This window comes from Ornithodoros turicata, chromosome 4 (assembly GCF_037126465.1).
Source record: "Ornithodoros turicata isolate Travis chromosome 4, ASM3712646v1, whole genome shotgun sequence".
Lineage (NCBI taxonomy): Eukaryota > Metazoa > Arthropoda > Arachnida > Ixodida > Argasidae > Ornithodoros > Ornithodoros turicata.
Genome location: NC_088204.1, coordinates 42,055,568 through 42,070,384, shown reverse-complemented (window position 1 = coordinate 42,070,384; position 14,817 = coordinate 42,055,568). Strand labels below are relative to the sequence as shown.

The window sequence follows — 14,817 nt, the reverse complement described above, 5'->3', positions numbered from 1 at the left end:
TTGCACGCAGTTGCTTATCAACCAGTCAATAAACTTTTCTTCACACCTACAGAAATAAAGATGTACGAATGAAAAAAGACGCGATAGCGAACAACACAGTCCCAAGCAGTACTGCTGAAAGCGCGAGCATGTACGGCTGGATCAAGATTGTAAATCTTCAGAAGAACGCTGATAAGACAGCACACCTGCTAGCACCCTCTCCACAGACGAAAAAAAAAAAAGCCAGGAGTACGGCTGTCGAAAAACACGCGGCATTAGGCTGCAATCGGGATAGATTTGATCCACTACGGCGTCAGCTGTATTAGGTATGGAAAATAAAAGACAGGAACGCAGAAACGATATTTTCCTTTTTTTCGTTGTCTGAAATTGTGCTTATTTTGATGGGTTTGATAGATACATTTTGAGAGATGACAGCAACAGAAAGACGCCAGAAAATCGCAAATCAAACTCAAACTCAAAGAACAAAAAATCGTGATCTCTTAACTTTTTTTGTTGTAGTTTCGAGGTGAACGACAAATCTACAGTATCTAAAAAATGCAGATGACATTGACAAGGCAACGAGCATTATTGTGATCAAAAGAGAGCAGAGTAATGCGTTATAATACAAATGGGCCAAGTGACCGCCTTTTACACTTGCGTTTTCCTCGCTAGAGAGGCTCCTGCGTTCGCGAGGAAGCGTGACATCCTATAGCTGTATCATAAATTGCCTTCAGGTATTAATAAGCTCCCTTCCCCCTCCCCCCCTAAAAAAAAAAGAAAAAAGGAGAGAGCGAGAAAGAAGAAACGAAAACGCAGCCTCTCGGATATCTTTCCTAGCCGGTCGCATTAGTGTTCGATGGCTAACTAAAATGGTATACTTAATTAGCTTCACTAATTTTCGAAGGTTGACCCAATGACAGCATCGAAGCCCTTGGAGTCATTGTACATTCTCTATGACCGACACGTTGATGTCTATAATTATGAACCTATCCTCGATAAAATTGGTTTGACAACCTTAGCACATCGTAGAACCTCCGATATCACATTTTCCTGTGCAAAGTAGTACATGTTGTCTTAAGCTGTCGTCGGACAATTTTCTGCCGTTCATTTTAGTTCTTTCTTGTATTTGCATCCTTCCTTCATCATCTTCACATAACGTTCCACGGGCAGTGGTGTAGGGTACGCACCTCCGCGGTGAAACACCCCATCTCATCGTCATCATTTATTGTTGCTGTTGTTGTGCCGTTCACTCCGACCACACCTTTATTTTATGTTTTGTTTGATTGCTCACAGTTTAGCAGATACGAACACACTTCGTAACAGCCATAATGTACACACGTTTGCTCTTTATAACAACCTCAACGATGTTAGTTCTCCTAACATCTGTCAAGTTTTTAGTTTTTTATATCCTATACCCTTACCACGTGGCGTTACACACAAATCTGGGCTCCCCGTGTTGTTATTTCTTGTTTGTCTTCTCTTGTAGTCTCTTCTGCGCTGAGCGATTTCCTAAACCTGTGGTAGCGCGTGGCCTTGAACGTAGGCTTCGCCGCAACGTGATCGTGCGGCGATGGGAGGCGCCTTTACAGGTTCAAAATTTGGAACCCGGATGGAACCTTGAAGATGCCACTATTCATGCCCCAAAATTGCACAAAAGTTTTGTCCTGGCAGAGGCAAGATGCCATTAGAGAACGAATGCAAAGCGCTGCAGGCAGAATATGTAGCACGCGCTTTTCGTTCCAGAATACACAGGCTCTATGGGAGCCGTTTTAGGTGAAGCCTGCTTTACGTTTTGTCCCTAATTCTTGGGCATGGAAAATCACGAGCCCTGAGCCATGCAGACCTGTCTTTCGCCGTTTTCGTGTAGACTACTGCGACATTTTCTTCGTTGACAGACACTTATTCAAGGTAGAAAGCCCTATCTGCCTCTCGAATTTTGTCAAGGAAGGTCTCTCTCACCAGTGTGACCCCTTTTGCAGTTATGGTACTGGTAAAGTTTGGGAACACTGGCCTCGACAAGTCCCAACTGTACAGCGGAATGCTGTCTCGCACAACTGTATTTCCCAAATCTCCCGTCGCGGAGTCAGTTGCGTTTTCTTCAGCTTTTAACATGTCTATCAATGGGCAATCCATGCCGCCAAAGTGGTCCACTACGTGTCTTACAGGAACCTCATCAACGTAACTCGGCAGGCCTGAAAAAGGGATGCTCTTGTATGTGCTCCTGCCAAAATGCATATCCACATTTGTCAAGGCATAAAGCTATAGCTGCGCTGTCTCAGCCACACCAGGTGCAGATAATAATAACCAACGATGAAAGATGAAAGTCACTGAAAAGGTTAGCCAGCTGGTAGGACTCGAACCCACATCTTCTGGATTACATGTCCAGGGCTCTTTCCTTTCCACGGTCTGTCCTTTCTATGCTGTTCCAGCCTCAGAACATCAGTTCTCTCTTGTTCAATAATAACCAATTTTAGCAAGCATCAACACCCCCAGGGGCTTGGCCTGGAGGCCAGGGACTTGGCCTTGAGCTGGAACGCCCCATTCCCGTGCCCGGCTCGTTTTTGTTGAGGCATCTTCTTGCTGCACTGTGAGTGCGACTGCTGCGGCGTGTTCGCATTTTCCGGATGCGCTCCTGCTTTGCACGTGCATGCCGCTTTGTACCGGCTCCTGGAGTCATGGACCTACGTCTTTACAGAAATTCGGGCTCAGTCATGCCATAAAAAGTGACCTACTTAATATAATCGTTATTCAAGAGAAGTGAAATGCATGTGTTTATTCAAACGTGCAAGTATCCGAGCCGTGTTTACGACGAACTAGCGACGACATGATTTGCTGAGCACAAACATCACCCTCGCGAACTTGCATCTTCAGATGTAGTTTGCAGACAAGGAAATTCTGTGCAGAAGTAAACAACAGTCACATGTAGGGTGACATGATGACTCCGATCATTTCTTCGTGTCTGAGGCACGCAATATCCTTCAATCTGAATGCTCCCGCCGCTTCGGATCTCGCGCACGCTGTGCACATGACCGGCGTCAACAAATGCCTTGCCCTTTTTTATGTTGCTGGCTCTGAAATAACTGTCTAATCCGCAGAGTGACGCGAACGCCGTGTGCAGCTTACACTGTGCCATTTCACGCCCGATGAACGTAATGTCAACCCGCCAAGAAATAAATCAAGTCCGCCACAAATACTACTGCGGCTATGTCGCTTCGCTCGCCACTCACACGCCTTACGACGAAACCGCCGCAGAGGGCGCTGCACGCAATGCGAGCAGCTGCGCCGCCTGCAAGTCCCTCGCTCCCTATAGAGCATGCTCTCGACAAACTCCTCCCAGAACTTACCCATCTCACGGAGCTATGCGAAAGTGTTGAAATACGTGAGGTGAAATACGTGAAGTGTCAGGAACAATGTAAAGTGGCTTTGAGAATGTTATAGAGGGTCAAATCATACGCATAGTGCTGTGTCCCTTGCTTGTTTTTGCAAATACTATGCACCGGAATGACGCCAAGCACGTGATGATAAGAACTTATAGTCCTCCATTGCGTGGAATTAGCTACGTGACCCGGTCGAGCCTGACTCTCGGAAACATTTTTGTCGGCCCTGCCCGCGGTGGTAGCGTATTTTGACGACCACGGCCCGGGGCACACGGCCCCGCCCGCGGGCCGCGTGGGGGGCCCGGACCCGTGCAGGACTCTACCCAACACCTCCTAGTCTTCAGCACGGCCTTGTCTACCACCAACGAGGGGAACGCCTTCATCCGCATTAGGGTTGTTGTCACATTTGAAGACGAAAATACATTACAACATTGAAAGGAAAAACACAAAGTGCGCAGAAACTCGAACAATGAATGCCCTGTTTGAGTACACATAACCAACGTAATTTTAGTGTTGACATCCATTCCTCCTCATACAACTGTTTTTATTTTTCTAGGGAAAAGCATCTACGACGCCGAAGCATCTGTAGAAAAGGAAGGTATGAACTCGAAATGCGCCACATCTACCATTTTTTAAAGTGACACTCCTGTCCTTCAGGTGGGCAAAAGTAATCTGACCACTGTGGCGTCGCTCACGGTCCGCTACCTAAAGCCACTATTTTCTCGATTCTTATTGACCAGAATGCATGTATTGTTTATGGTACCCGGCTGGAAAGCTTAAGTTCAATACGGGATTATTGTGTCCGTGTATTATTTACTAGAGCACCAAAGCCGACATTGGTCTCTTCGTGAGAAGCCACGTGTGGTTTTCAACGAAATGATCAACAGTGTGATCTAACTAAACGCGTGTAAGTCAGTACGGGGTACACTTCAGCACCTACGAGGTGTTGTGTTGGGTCACTTATATACCGTAAGCCTACTTGTACATTATACGAGCACGAAATGAAAGGGAATTGGCCTCTTGCACGAGTCGACATCCATCGACCGCCGCGCAAGTTGGAGTAATGTTTACATTTTATAATAATTAATGGACATTTACACGTCGATTATGTGTCAAAATTGCATTTTGAACCTTGGAGATCACATGCGAAAAAATGTGGTTCATTCATTTCCTATGTGCTACCTGCTACGTACTCCCCCCCCCCCTCCCCGGTTCGAAACAAAATTGAAAGGATTCCATGTGATAACGTCCCGCAAGCCGCTGCTCCTATAATTGAAACAATATACGTCTTTAAAGGGGCACTCAGTACAAACAGTTCTCGCGAAATGAAAGGTGCTGTTTCTTTGACAGCAACACAAAAGGAATGAGATTCTTCGGTTGTGCCGTTTGTGATTTATAGAGAAAAAAAAAACCCTACTTAGGTTATCCCTTTCCCTCTCAAGAAGAGCGACAATGCCGAGGAGACACGATATCCCGCGATGATTGGGCAGATCGTTTTCGGAGGCCATTGTCTGCCTGTTAAGAAGGAGGGGATAGGGAAAGCGCGTAAATTGCAAGTTCTTTCGCTTGTAACTTCTCATTACGGCAGAAGTCTCATTACGGCCGAAATCTCATTACGACTGAATGTGACTCATTACAGCTTAAGGCAGTCGCATTTCGGCCGAAGATGTCTTATTACGGTCAAAAGTAAAAATGTTGACTGCAACCTGCATTGATATGCAATGTTGCAGCCAGGTATGGCGTTCTGCAGGGTATAAGTCAAACAGTGTGGCCCAGCTCACTGCGAAAATTCCTGAATCCGAAACCGATCAGGTGTCTTCAATGAGACCTGATTCCAGACTGATCCAAAATTGGGGGAATGACGATCATGAATTTTTTCAGGAATGGGGTGTCAGGATCTATTCCGATAGTTTATTCCGGGACTGAATGGGTCCTGAACTAGAAGCTGAATGTAACCGGAACACACTCGCCCTTTATCTGATCATACCCAGATATACGTCTGATAGAACACAGGATGATCCCTGAACGAAAACGGAAAGCATCTGAATAAGGTCGTAGAAATGCTGAATCCATAGTGGTGCACGCTTTCGCTTGCTATGAATCTGTACTGCAGCGGATTTATGTGAAAACAACAAAAATGTGACTAGGTGAGCAAGAGACCATGCAGGATTAGTGTGAAACCTGAAATCTGGCTTCTTGACCATGCGCCCTTGTCGTGCCTTTCCATACTAATACATGAATGGAACACAAAGTGTAAGATTCAATCAACAATTTTATTTCCATGCTTTCGTTTGTCTTTCAATTCACTTAATATTGTTCCAAGAGATTTCAGTAGAGCCTGGGGCGACGCCTTCCAGTCCTCCCGTCTTACACAGTGACTTCTGCAAGTAGGGCACACACATGAAGACAGAGAAAGAAGGCTCTAAGCAGAATCGCGGCACAAAAACTTATGGCAGGACAACTTACCGTTTTGCAAGGAGAGGGCTTGTCTTTTGGTAATTCAAAAGAGCGCTGATGAGAGCGAGTTGTTTCTTATCGATTGACGACATGGCACGGAACACAGAACGCACGACACAACACCGCCTTCTCAGGAAGCGCAAGCAAATTCCTGTTGCCCATTCTTCTATTACAACTTCAATTTCATCCTGAAGTGCAGTCTTCTCTTCTGCAAGAAAGAAAGACGAAGTAATGAAGCAGTAAGAAGTGGTCGCTTACCAGAAATCTTCATCAAATATTCTTCCTGCTCATCAGCGTACTTTAACTCTCCTACCTGTACTCGTCTCACTGCTGTAGTTTTTTATGCGGAGCACACACACACACAAAAAAGTTTTCTTTCACACGAGGTTTTCCGTTTTCTTTCACACGAGGACGCCTTGATACCGATGATGGCGAATCCTGTCTGGGTCTAGCACTTCGAATGACTGCAGAGGTCAGGTGACCTACTTACGTAGACAATATTCCAATAATAAGTGTGTTCCCTATTAGCCCGAAGGGAGCTGCGGTGCTGAAGGGGATGGGTCAGTGTATGCTTCCCATTGGGCTCTGGAATTTCCCGCCGACCTAAAAAGTTTAAACCAGTTTAGCTCCTCGTATAGCTTTGTCCAGAGGAACTGCAAAATAAGTGTGGTTTTGAAGCCAAACGGAATATTTTGCAACACATCCGTACTAGCATGTTATGTTAACCCCCCCAATAAAAAAAGAAGGTAAAAAATGAGCAAAATTGCTTTGTCAACCTGCTTACGCATTAGTTACGCGCGTCCCACGTGTCCCATCCTCTTGCAAGTTGCCTTCATATCTTTTATTAACCTCAAGCACTGCACAAACTAAACTTCTTATTTCAGTTATTTATATTTTTCGGCTCTCAGACAAAGGCTCACCGGACAAAAACTCACCGGACATAAACTCAGCGGACAAAAGCTCACCGGGGGCGGACAAAAGCTCACCGCGGGCGGACAAAAGCTTACCGCACCGTATTCGAACGAAGTACACACGTGAATTTTAAATGGAACATTTATTTTCATGGTCATAAAAATCCTCAAAATCGGATGCAACTTCCAACGGCTTGCAGGTGCATGACAAGATCCTGCTGGCGAAGGTACTCCTCGCAAAGGAACTTCAGCCTCTCCTGAAGGCGTACAGTCTCTCGCCTCACCCTCTTCCTTGGGGGATTACTGAGGGCTATTTGGAGCAGCGGCGTCGATGCAACGGCGGTGTCATCTTGTAAGCACTCGATGAGCTTCCAAATGCTTGCATGGGCTTGCCCAACAAGCTTCTTGAAGCTGCCATTCCGTGCCTCGGAAACGTTATTCGTCCGGTCCTCATCGTTGAGCGTCGCGTGGAGTACGTTCCACATTGGCGGCGGAAAATCCGGTCGCCTGCGCCGCATCCTCGGGACCAGTGCTTCTTGATCCACAGTGACTGCTCTGAAGGTCCAGCCGACCTACGTTGCATCAAAATAGTCGAAAAGGTGACACATGTCCTCAGGGGCGCTGTCACGGAGGATCTGCAGGCCTTCGGCAACGGGGTGGTTGGGGACAAAGGCCGGCCCATCCAGTATTCCACAGTGTTGCCTGAAGTCTACATCGTTCTTGTACCGGTCTTTGAGTCCCATCTCGCGCAACTGAAAGAATGAGAATATTAATCTTAATGACCACGTCTAAAGATGTAGTAAATGCCATCATTACCTTGCAATGAGTACTCTGGCAGAGATGGAAAAAGCAACCTCTTGTAACTACGTGCTGACCGAAGACCACCTGGAATGCCTTCATGGCGGCCATCTCGTAATCAGTTATGATCACCTCGGGATCGGGAATGTGCCCGCATGCTTCACACGCATCCCGGACGGCTTCAAGCAGTTCCTTGTAAATCGCAAAGCTTTTTCCTGGAAGAAGCGCGTGCGCACACGCTACTGTCCCCTCACCAACAGCACCTCGGAAGACGCGCAGTTGTTTGAATATTCGAGGGCAGACAGAAAACGTGCCGTCCATGTACCATGTGCGACTGCCTGCTAGTGCTCGTAGCTGCTCTCTGTTCACGAATAACAGGATGCGACCTTAGTCACCGGGCTGGTCGTATCGCAGGAAGGGTTCAGGTTGCGGACCCCGTGTGGTTGCCCATTTACCTTCAACCTTGAGTTCTTCAGCGCTTTGCGGTTCGGCGGGTCTGGCTTTACACCTTTATCGTCGTAGGTAACGGCGCACTGTCTCAAGGCGTCCAATTTTCGCTCGAACAGCTACGGTTGAGCCTCTCAATGCTGTTGCTAGCAACCTGTTCGGTGGTTCGGACGTCTCCTTGGCACTTTCTTTGAGGGCATACCTCACTTTCGTCGCACCCGCCGTCCCCTCGTCTCCACTGTGGCTGTGATCCCGTACAGACCAATATCTTGTGACCTGTAACAAATACAAAAAGCAAGTCAACAAATGCAACTCCACTGACAGACGAATATGTACCGGTATGCTGCTAGAAAGTGAACATTCAAAAACACACACTGCTTAACGAAACATCGGTGGTCGCAGCACCTTTGGAGGTCCTGGTTCTTTGGAATTTGCAATGCCAACGAATTTCGCGACTTTTTTCACGTACTCATGCCGTTGAGAAGTAACGTTGGCTTTCCCTTGTTTGACTTAAAGGGGCGGTCTCGTACAGCCAGGGCGATTCCGAAACTTAGCAAGTACTGTACACATACAACCGTCAAAGTTTCATTCGGAACATAGGTGGGCATTTTCCTGCGGCCTCACTCACCCTCACCTCACGAAGCACAGACTTTATCAGCCTCACTCACCCTCATCAAATTTTCCTCACCAGTAACTTAACTTCAGTCGCCCTCACCCTCACATTCCATTTCAAATTTTGCCCTCACACACCTAACCTCATAGCATCGGGATCCCGAAAGGCCTCACCGTCCTCATCCTCACATGCCTTCACCTCATGAGGCTATTCACGACCCTCATGGCCTCACGTATCTTCACCGCATGAGGGTCCTCATCCTCACTTGTCCTCACCTCATGAGGGCTCTCATGGCCTCAGGAGTCCTCATCCTCACGTGCCCTCACCTTATGAGGGCCCTCATGTCCTCACTACGCCTTACATACTTTCGCCTAATGAGGACCCACATGGCCTCACCGGTCCTCATCCTTACGTGCCCTCACCTCATGAGGGCCCTCATGGCCTCACGTACCTTCAGCTCATGAGGACCCACATGGCTTCACGTGTCTTCAAGTCACTAGGAGGCACGTGAGCCTCAAAAAAACTTTCCGTCATGTTCACATGAGACGTCGGCGTTAGACTACTGTGTCGGTTGTTGGTACTAATGATACTGCGTGGCATTAAACTGTTTATAGGGTTTCGTGCTGTGCTTGGATAAATGTGGTGACAGTTGTTACTGTCACAGTGAGGTTTAACGTTAGTGTTTGGCATCAGCAAGGTGGAGCCCGAAATAATATAGTGCAGATGTGCCGTTTCGGAAATGATCGGGTGGTGGCGGAAAATAGTGCTTGAAAAGATCCTGTACTCGATTCTCAGAACCTTATGACGCTGCTGCCAGAATCGGTGGATACGCTCACAGCTGAAGTATTTGGGCACAACGATGGTACTAATCGCACCTGCAATCAGGTCGTGCCTTTTTGTTTTTGTTTTTTTCTTCTCCTTGTTTTACATTTCGAAGGCGCGCTACAGTCACGAGGATTCCAGTTTTCCTGGCTTCGTTGTGAGGAGACAAAGATTTTGAAAATTCTTACAACTCCATGATGAAAAACCCGAGACTGGGCACAAGACGAAAAACAGACGACGCACACAAACTTTTCAATTTCAATGTCTGTTTTTCGTCTCTTCCCCAGACTCGGGTTTTTCATTTTAGATCTTCTTGATTGTTAATTGTTTGTTCTGCTTTGTTAGTTCCTTCCTTAATACTTCCTTCATTATTGCTATCGCACAGACTTTGCGGAACCCGGTAAATGCTGCTTTATATTGAGCTTTATGCTGTTAAGAATAAGAGACGTCAAAATAAAAAGAAAGCCTCGTTACATTCCCAGCAGCGGTAACATTTGTTGAAAAAGCAAATACAAAAATACCGTACATGGCACCTTTGGCACGACACAGCACGCGTGTGTCCAGTTGCGATCATTTGAAATTAGCGGGGGAAAGCAGCTGCACGCGCTTTCGAAAACGTAGTACAGGGCCTCTCCAAACGACACTGCTGAGTAAACAGGCAGAAAAACGAATCCACAAGAGGTAGCGTGGTGCTCAAAACACGACTTAACGTCAACGAAATCGTGTTCCCTATTCTCGGGGTTGTAGCTTATGCAACAACATAACGTCACCGCCTAAGAGAGTCATGACTTATCTGTAAGGTCCCTCATGAAAAAGTCGCATGCCCCACCTGTGAGGTTCTTCATGGTAGCCTTCACACAGGGTGGTCCACCAACCATGATAGAAATTCATAGTAAAAAACGTAGTCCCCGGAGAGGCATGCGGTCAAGAGATTTTTTTCTGCCAATAACTTTTGCCACATATTTAGAAATATTTTTATTTCATTTCAATTGACGGAAAGCTAATTTCTTGAATTGAACTCCGAAATTTCCCAAGGCAATCTAACGTATTCTTCGCGGAAATGGGTTCCCCGTAGTCATTTTACTCAGTATAGCACATAACCCATTCGTAATGCAATGGCAATTGCCGAAATAAATTCGCTGAAAATCCGTGGAAATGAGAGCCTTTGGCTCCGCGTCTTTTTTGACAGCTCTATGTTTGAGCGCAAAGCTGCGAAGAGAGGAGGTTACATTGACACGCCACACGAGGGGGGAAGGGTTACAAACCCGACTCACAGAAGAGTTCCGCTGCCAGGTATCGGCTTTGCCCACGTCAGTTCAGGGTCGCGCTTTTTTTCCTTTATTCGTGTTTTGCTCAGTGTGTTTGTTTGCTTTTGGGTGCGTACGCGACAGTTTTCACTATCACCGCTGATAGCGGTTATGGTGAGCTAGAATGAATGGTGTGCTGAACGGCGACTGAAACCGGGTCGTGACGACGGGCCTGCCGATAGGTGGCTACCAAGGGCTCGACCCGCTGCCGCTTCTTGCGCCCTCACGGCCATGTGACGCCATGCGCAAAGAGCACCTGGGAGCGCCAGGGAGTTCCCGCGATGGCCGAAATTGAAGCAATCTGGCAGATACAGGGGGAGGAAGAAAAAAATGTGGGCGTGCTGATACATCATGCTTCGGAGATATGATTACGACGGACGGACGAGTTCGCATTTTGGAATGTTGTGGTAAAGGCAGTGTTTCAAAGCCTTTCGATTCCGTCTTGGGATAATCGAGAGATAATTTTCTTCGGGGGATAAGGAATACCTCTCGTTTCGCTACATCGCTTCTGCGCGAAATCCCCTAATTAAAGAGGATAATGAATTGTAGGTAATTAGTGACCTTGTAGTTATATACTTTCTTCGAGGGAATGTTCGCCTAGCCATATACAGGGTGTCCCAGAAAACGTGTCATTGAATTATAATAAAAAAACTACGCCACCTAGAATCATGCGGTCAACAGCACTTGTTCTTACTAGGTTTTTGCCACCTCCTAGTGTGAATGTCATGTACTCCAAGTTTAATTATGTAAATATTTGCGAACTGAACTCGGAAATTTGCCAAGTAAAGGTCACTTTTTTACCCCACCAATATGAAGAGCGTGCCGAATTCACTCAAATTCATGATAATTCACAGTGATACTCACGAGCTATCCCTTCGGAAAAAATAGCCGAATATCATGCTTTTCGGAGCACCGGACAATAGCGCGCGGTGACTTTTTGAGCGCAATCGCTCGCAGTGCGACGAAAGGAGGTTCCGAAGCCAGCCCACAGAGTGATAGTAGAAAAAGTAACAGCTCCTAAAATTGGGAGAGGGAAAGCATTATCCCAGCGAAAGTCGGACGTGATAAGCCGTGCCTGTTTTATCTCTTTCTGCCGTGTAGCTTATGTCGTGGAGGGCTGGGTTTCCATCCTCCTTTCGTCGGACTGACAAAGATTGCGCTGAAAAATTCATCGTGCGCTATTCTGTGCGACCTCCGTAGAGCATAATGTTCGGCTATTTTTTCCGATGGGATAGCTTCTGAATATCCCTGTCAATTATCATTAATTTGACTAAATTAGACACGCTCTTCACATTGGTGGGGTAAATAAGTTACTTTTACTAGGCAAATTTCCGACTTAAGCTCGCAAACATTTACATAATTAAATTTACGTTACACGACATTCACACGAGGAGGTGGCAAAAACCCAGTAAGAACAAATGCCACTGACCGCATGACTGTAGGTGGTGTAGTTTTTTTATTATAATTCAATGACACGTTTTCTGGAACACCCTGTATAACTCAAAGAAAAAAAAGCAAGAAATAAATAAAAGGGAGGAATGGGGTGGACTTTCACTGCTGCAATATATCATGGAGCCAAGCTTGTACAAGATACTAAAAAAAGTGTTCAAGTCAAGATACTAAATACTGCCTTTTAAAAGTATTTGTAAGATACCAAGTTACTTCCAAAAGCACTTAAGGTAAAGCAACTTGAGTAGAGTATTTTTGTTATGTACAATTCTGTCTGAAGCTCTCACATGTTTTGTGAGATAGCACAAAGGCATTCCATTCCAGTCTCCTTGGGTACATCACACAGATACGTTATGTATAGATGAGTGTACTTGGAAGTGTCTTTGATAGTCATAAAGGTATACTTGAGGTAGTTTGCATTCACAGGAGAGTACATACTCGTTTGCTGCTTGCTGCGTGTCTGTATATGCCCTGACCCACTTGAAACATTCAAAGAAAAGTCACTCAGCTTATCTTCCGTTTTGAGACATGGTGGAAGGCTGCTAAAATTTTGGCTGCAGGATTTTTTTACACGCCATTGTTGTACAACCCAACATGAAGCGCTTGTCGTACACTGGTGCACAATGTATAAAGTTTTTGGGCGCGACAGACTGACCATCGTGATACACGCTCTGAAAGTCACACAAATCTTTCCATACTCACGCTGACATTTTGTTGAAGACGCAATTTCCGAAAACAGCGTCATGTACTAATAGATGCAGAGTATTGGGAAAATCAGTCAGATACCTAAGCCAATTCTTGACATCAAATTATGCAAGCTGAAGAACATCTCCTTATTTACCTCATAACATGTAATCGCGTCGTTTGACAAGCAAAAGTCGGGGTGTACTATGTATTTGTCGCGAACATCATAATAGACGTAGTGTAAGGTGAGATCCTGTTTAGACAGAAAGTCACATCCTGTAGGAACACTCTGTCTCTTTTATACCTTCGTCGTAGAGGCAATGGTACGATTTCAGAACAGGGTTTATACACTAGATCACTGCTCTCCCCCTGTCCCGGCTTTTCGCGATGCAACAAGCTTTCTATATCACAGTTGATATATAATTAGAATGAATCAGCTGGACTAGAAAGCATACTATGCTTTCTAGTCCAGCTGTTCTGCCGCCCAAATTTTGGAAGATAGCTGCAGCAGAACCAGCAATCCCAAACGAGGTCAAGTCCGGGCCACTCCGCGAACAAATCTGCGGCGGCCCTCCTGGTGCTGGGGGTCACTATGTGTTAGAATGTGAGGTGCCCCTTTTATCCTGACATGGCATGCCGAGACTGGGAGGTAACCCGGGTTCGAATCTCGGAGAAAGCTGTGCTGTCTGAGGCTGGGCTTTGCTCGTACACTTGCCTATGAAGTCTGTCCAGAACGCCCCCGCCCCCCCCCTAAAACCCTCAATTGTTTGGCGTCAGGTTGTGGATTCGATTCCGGCTGAGGAGGCTATCAGCTTTTCGGCGGGATACAAGTTGTACAAGTTGCTTATAGATTGTGCACGCGCAGCGAGCGAACGCCCAACGGATTGCCAATGCTATTGGAAGGGTTCCCCGAAGCGCAAAGATCCCTCAAGTTTGAGCGAGAATACTGCGATATGCACAGACCGACCACTGTTGAATCGCTTATGATCATTGTTGCATCAAGCAACAAATTATCAGTTGCGAGAGATGAGAAGAATGAGAGATAACCTCAGCAAGCAACGACCTTGCACTGAGCTCGTGATGCCCTCGATAAACCATCCATCGACACTGTTCCGTTTCTCGGCCGGCGCGGTGCGAACCTCTGCATTTCACGGAAAGGGCATGTGATACGAAACAGAAGAGTACCTCGGATCCCCACAAAAATCCTTCCGCAAGGCGCGCAGCGAGCTTCAGCGCATCCATGTAAACAATCGCACGTGGTCGGGTGCCACGGCCGTGACCAAGCGCTCCCATGCATTGGATAGGCCGGTAAGCACACCAGTCATTCTAGCTCACCATATAGCGGTCTCGCAGTTTTTCTGCACCACCTTATTGTCATGAACCTGTGTATATGTGTGTGTGAGAGAGAGAGAGAGCTGTATGCACGAACGCCTGCCAGCTCTATTCTTTTTTCAGCTCGTTTGTTTCAACATGCTGCGGATTTCTTCACACTCAACACACTTCCTGTGTACTTTAGATACTGTAGGTTACCATTAGCGACACTTTCAATACAGAACAGGATACGTTTCCCTGAACAACAGAAGACAAACCAACTTAAAAAAGAAAACTACAAACGAAAGTTGAAAGCAAAACGAAAGGCGTGAAAGCAAAATATCACCATGCACATGTGGGCTCTCTGTATCTTTCGCGGCCGTTTATATTTCGGATCTGGAAGGCGACGAGCAGAAAGCAGTGATTTTCCCCTGCTGGTCAGCCGGCGATCGTGGTTCGCTTTTGTTTACTTCGTCTTTGATGAGTAGAGGACGATGGCCTTTCTCTACACGAGTCCCGACAGGCGATGATGGTATGCCGCGGAGAGGCGATGACGGTGGCCTATCTCAATGGCCGCGCCGGTGGAACTGAAGCGGGTGCTCCAGGCGCGTGTTCATCCGCGTCGTTGTCCACCAGCCGCCACAGATGCGACCACAGAGGTA

The 14,817-nt window shown here is 46.6% G+C and overlaps 1 protein-coding gene across 1 annotated transcript in view; it reads left to right on the top strand.

Moving 5' to 3' along the window:
* LOC135392378 (uncharacterized) overlaps nt 1–14,817 on the top strand; it is a 322,651-nt gene that overhangs the window by 99,817 nt on the left and 208,017 nt on the right. The window contains exon 8 of the mRNA XM_064623094.1: nt 3,913–3,954. Coding sequence (XP_064479164.1) covers nt 3,913–3,954 — 42 coding nt within the window. The remainder of the gene's footprint in view (nt 1–3,912; nt 3,955–14,817) is intronic.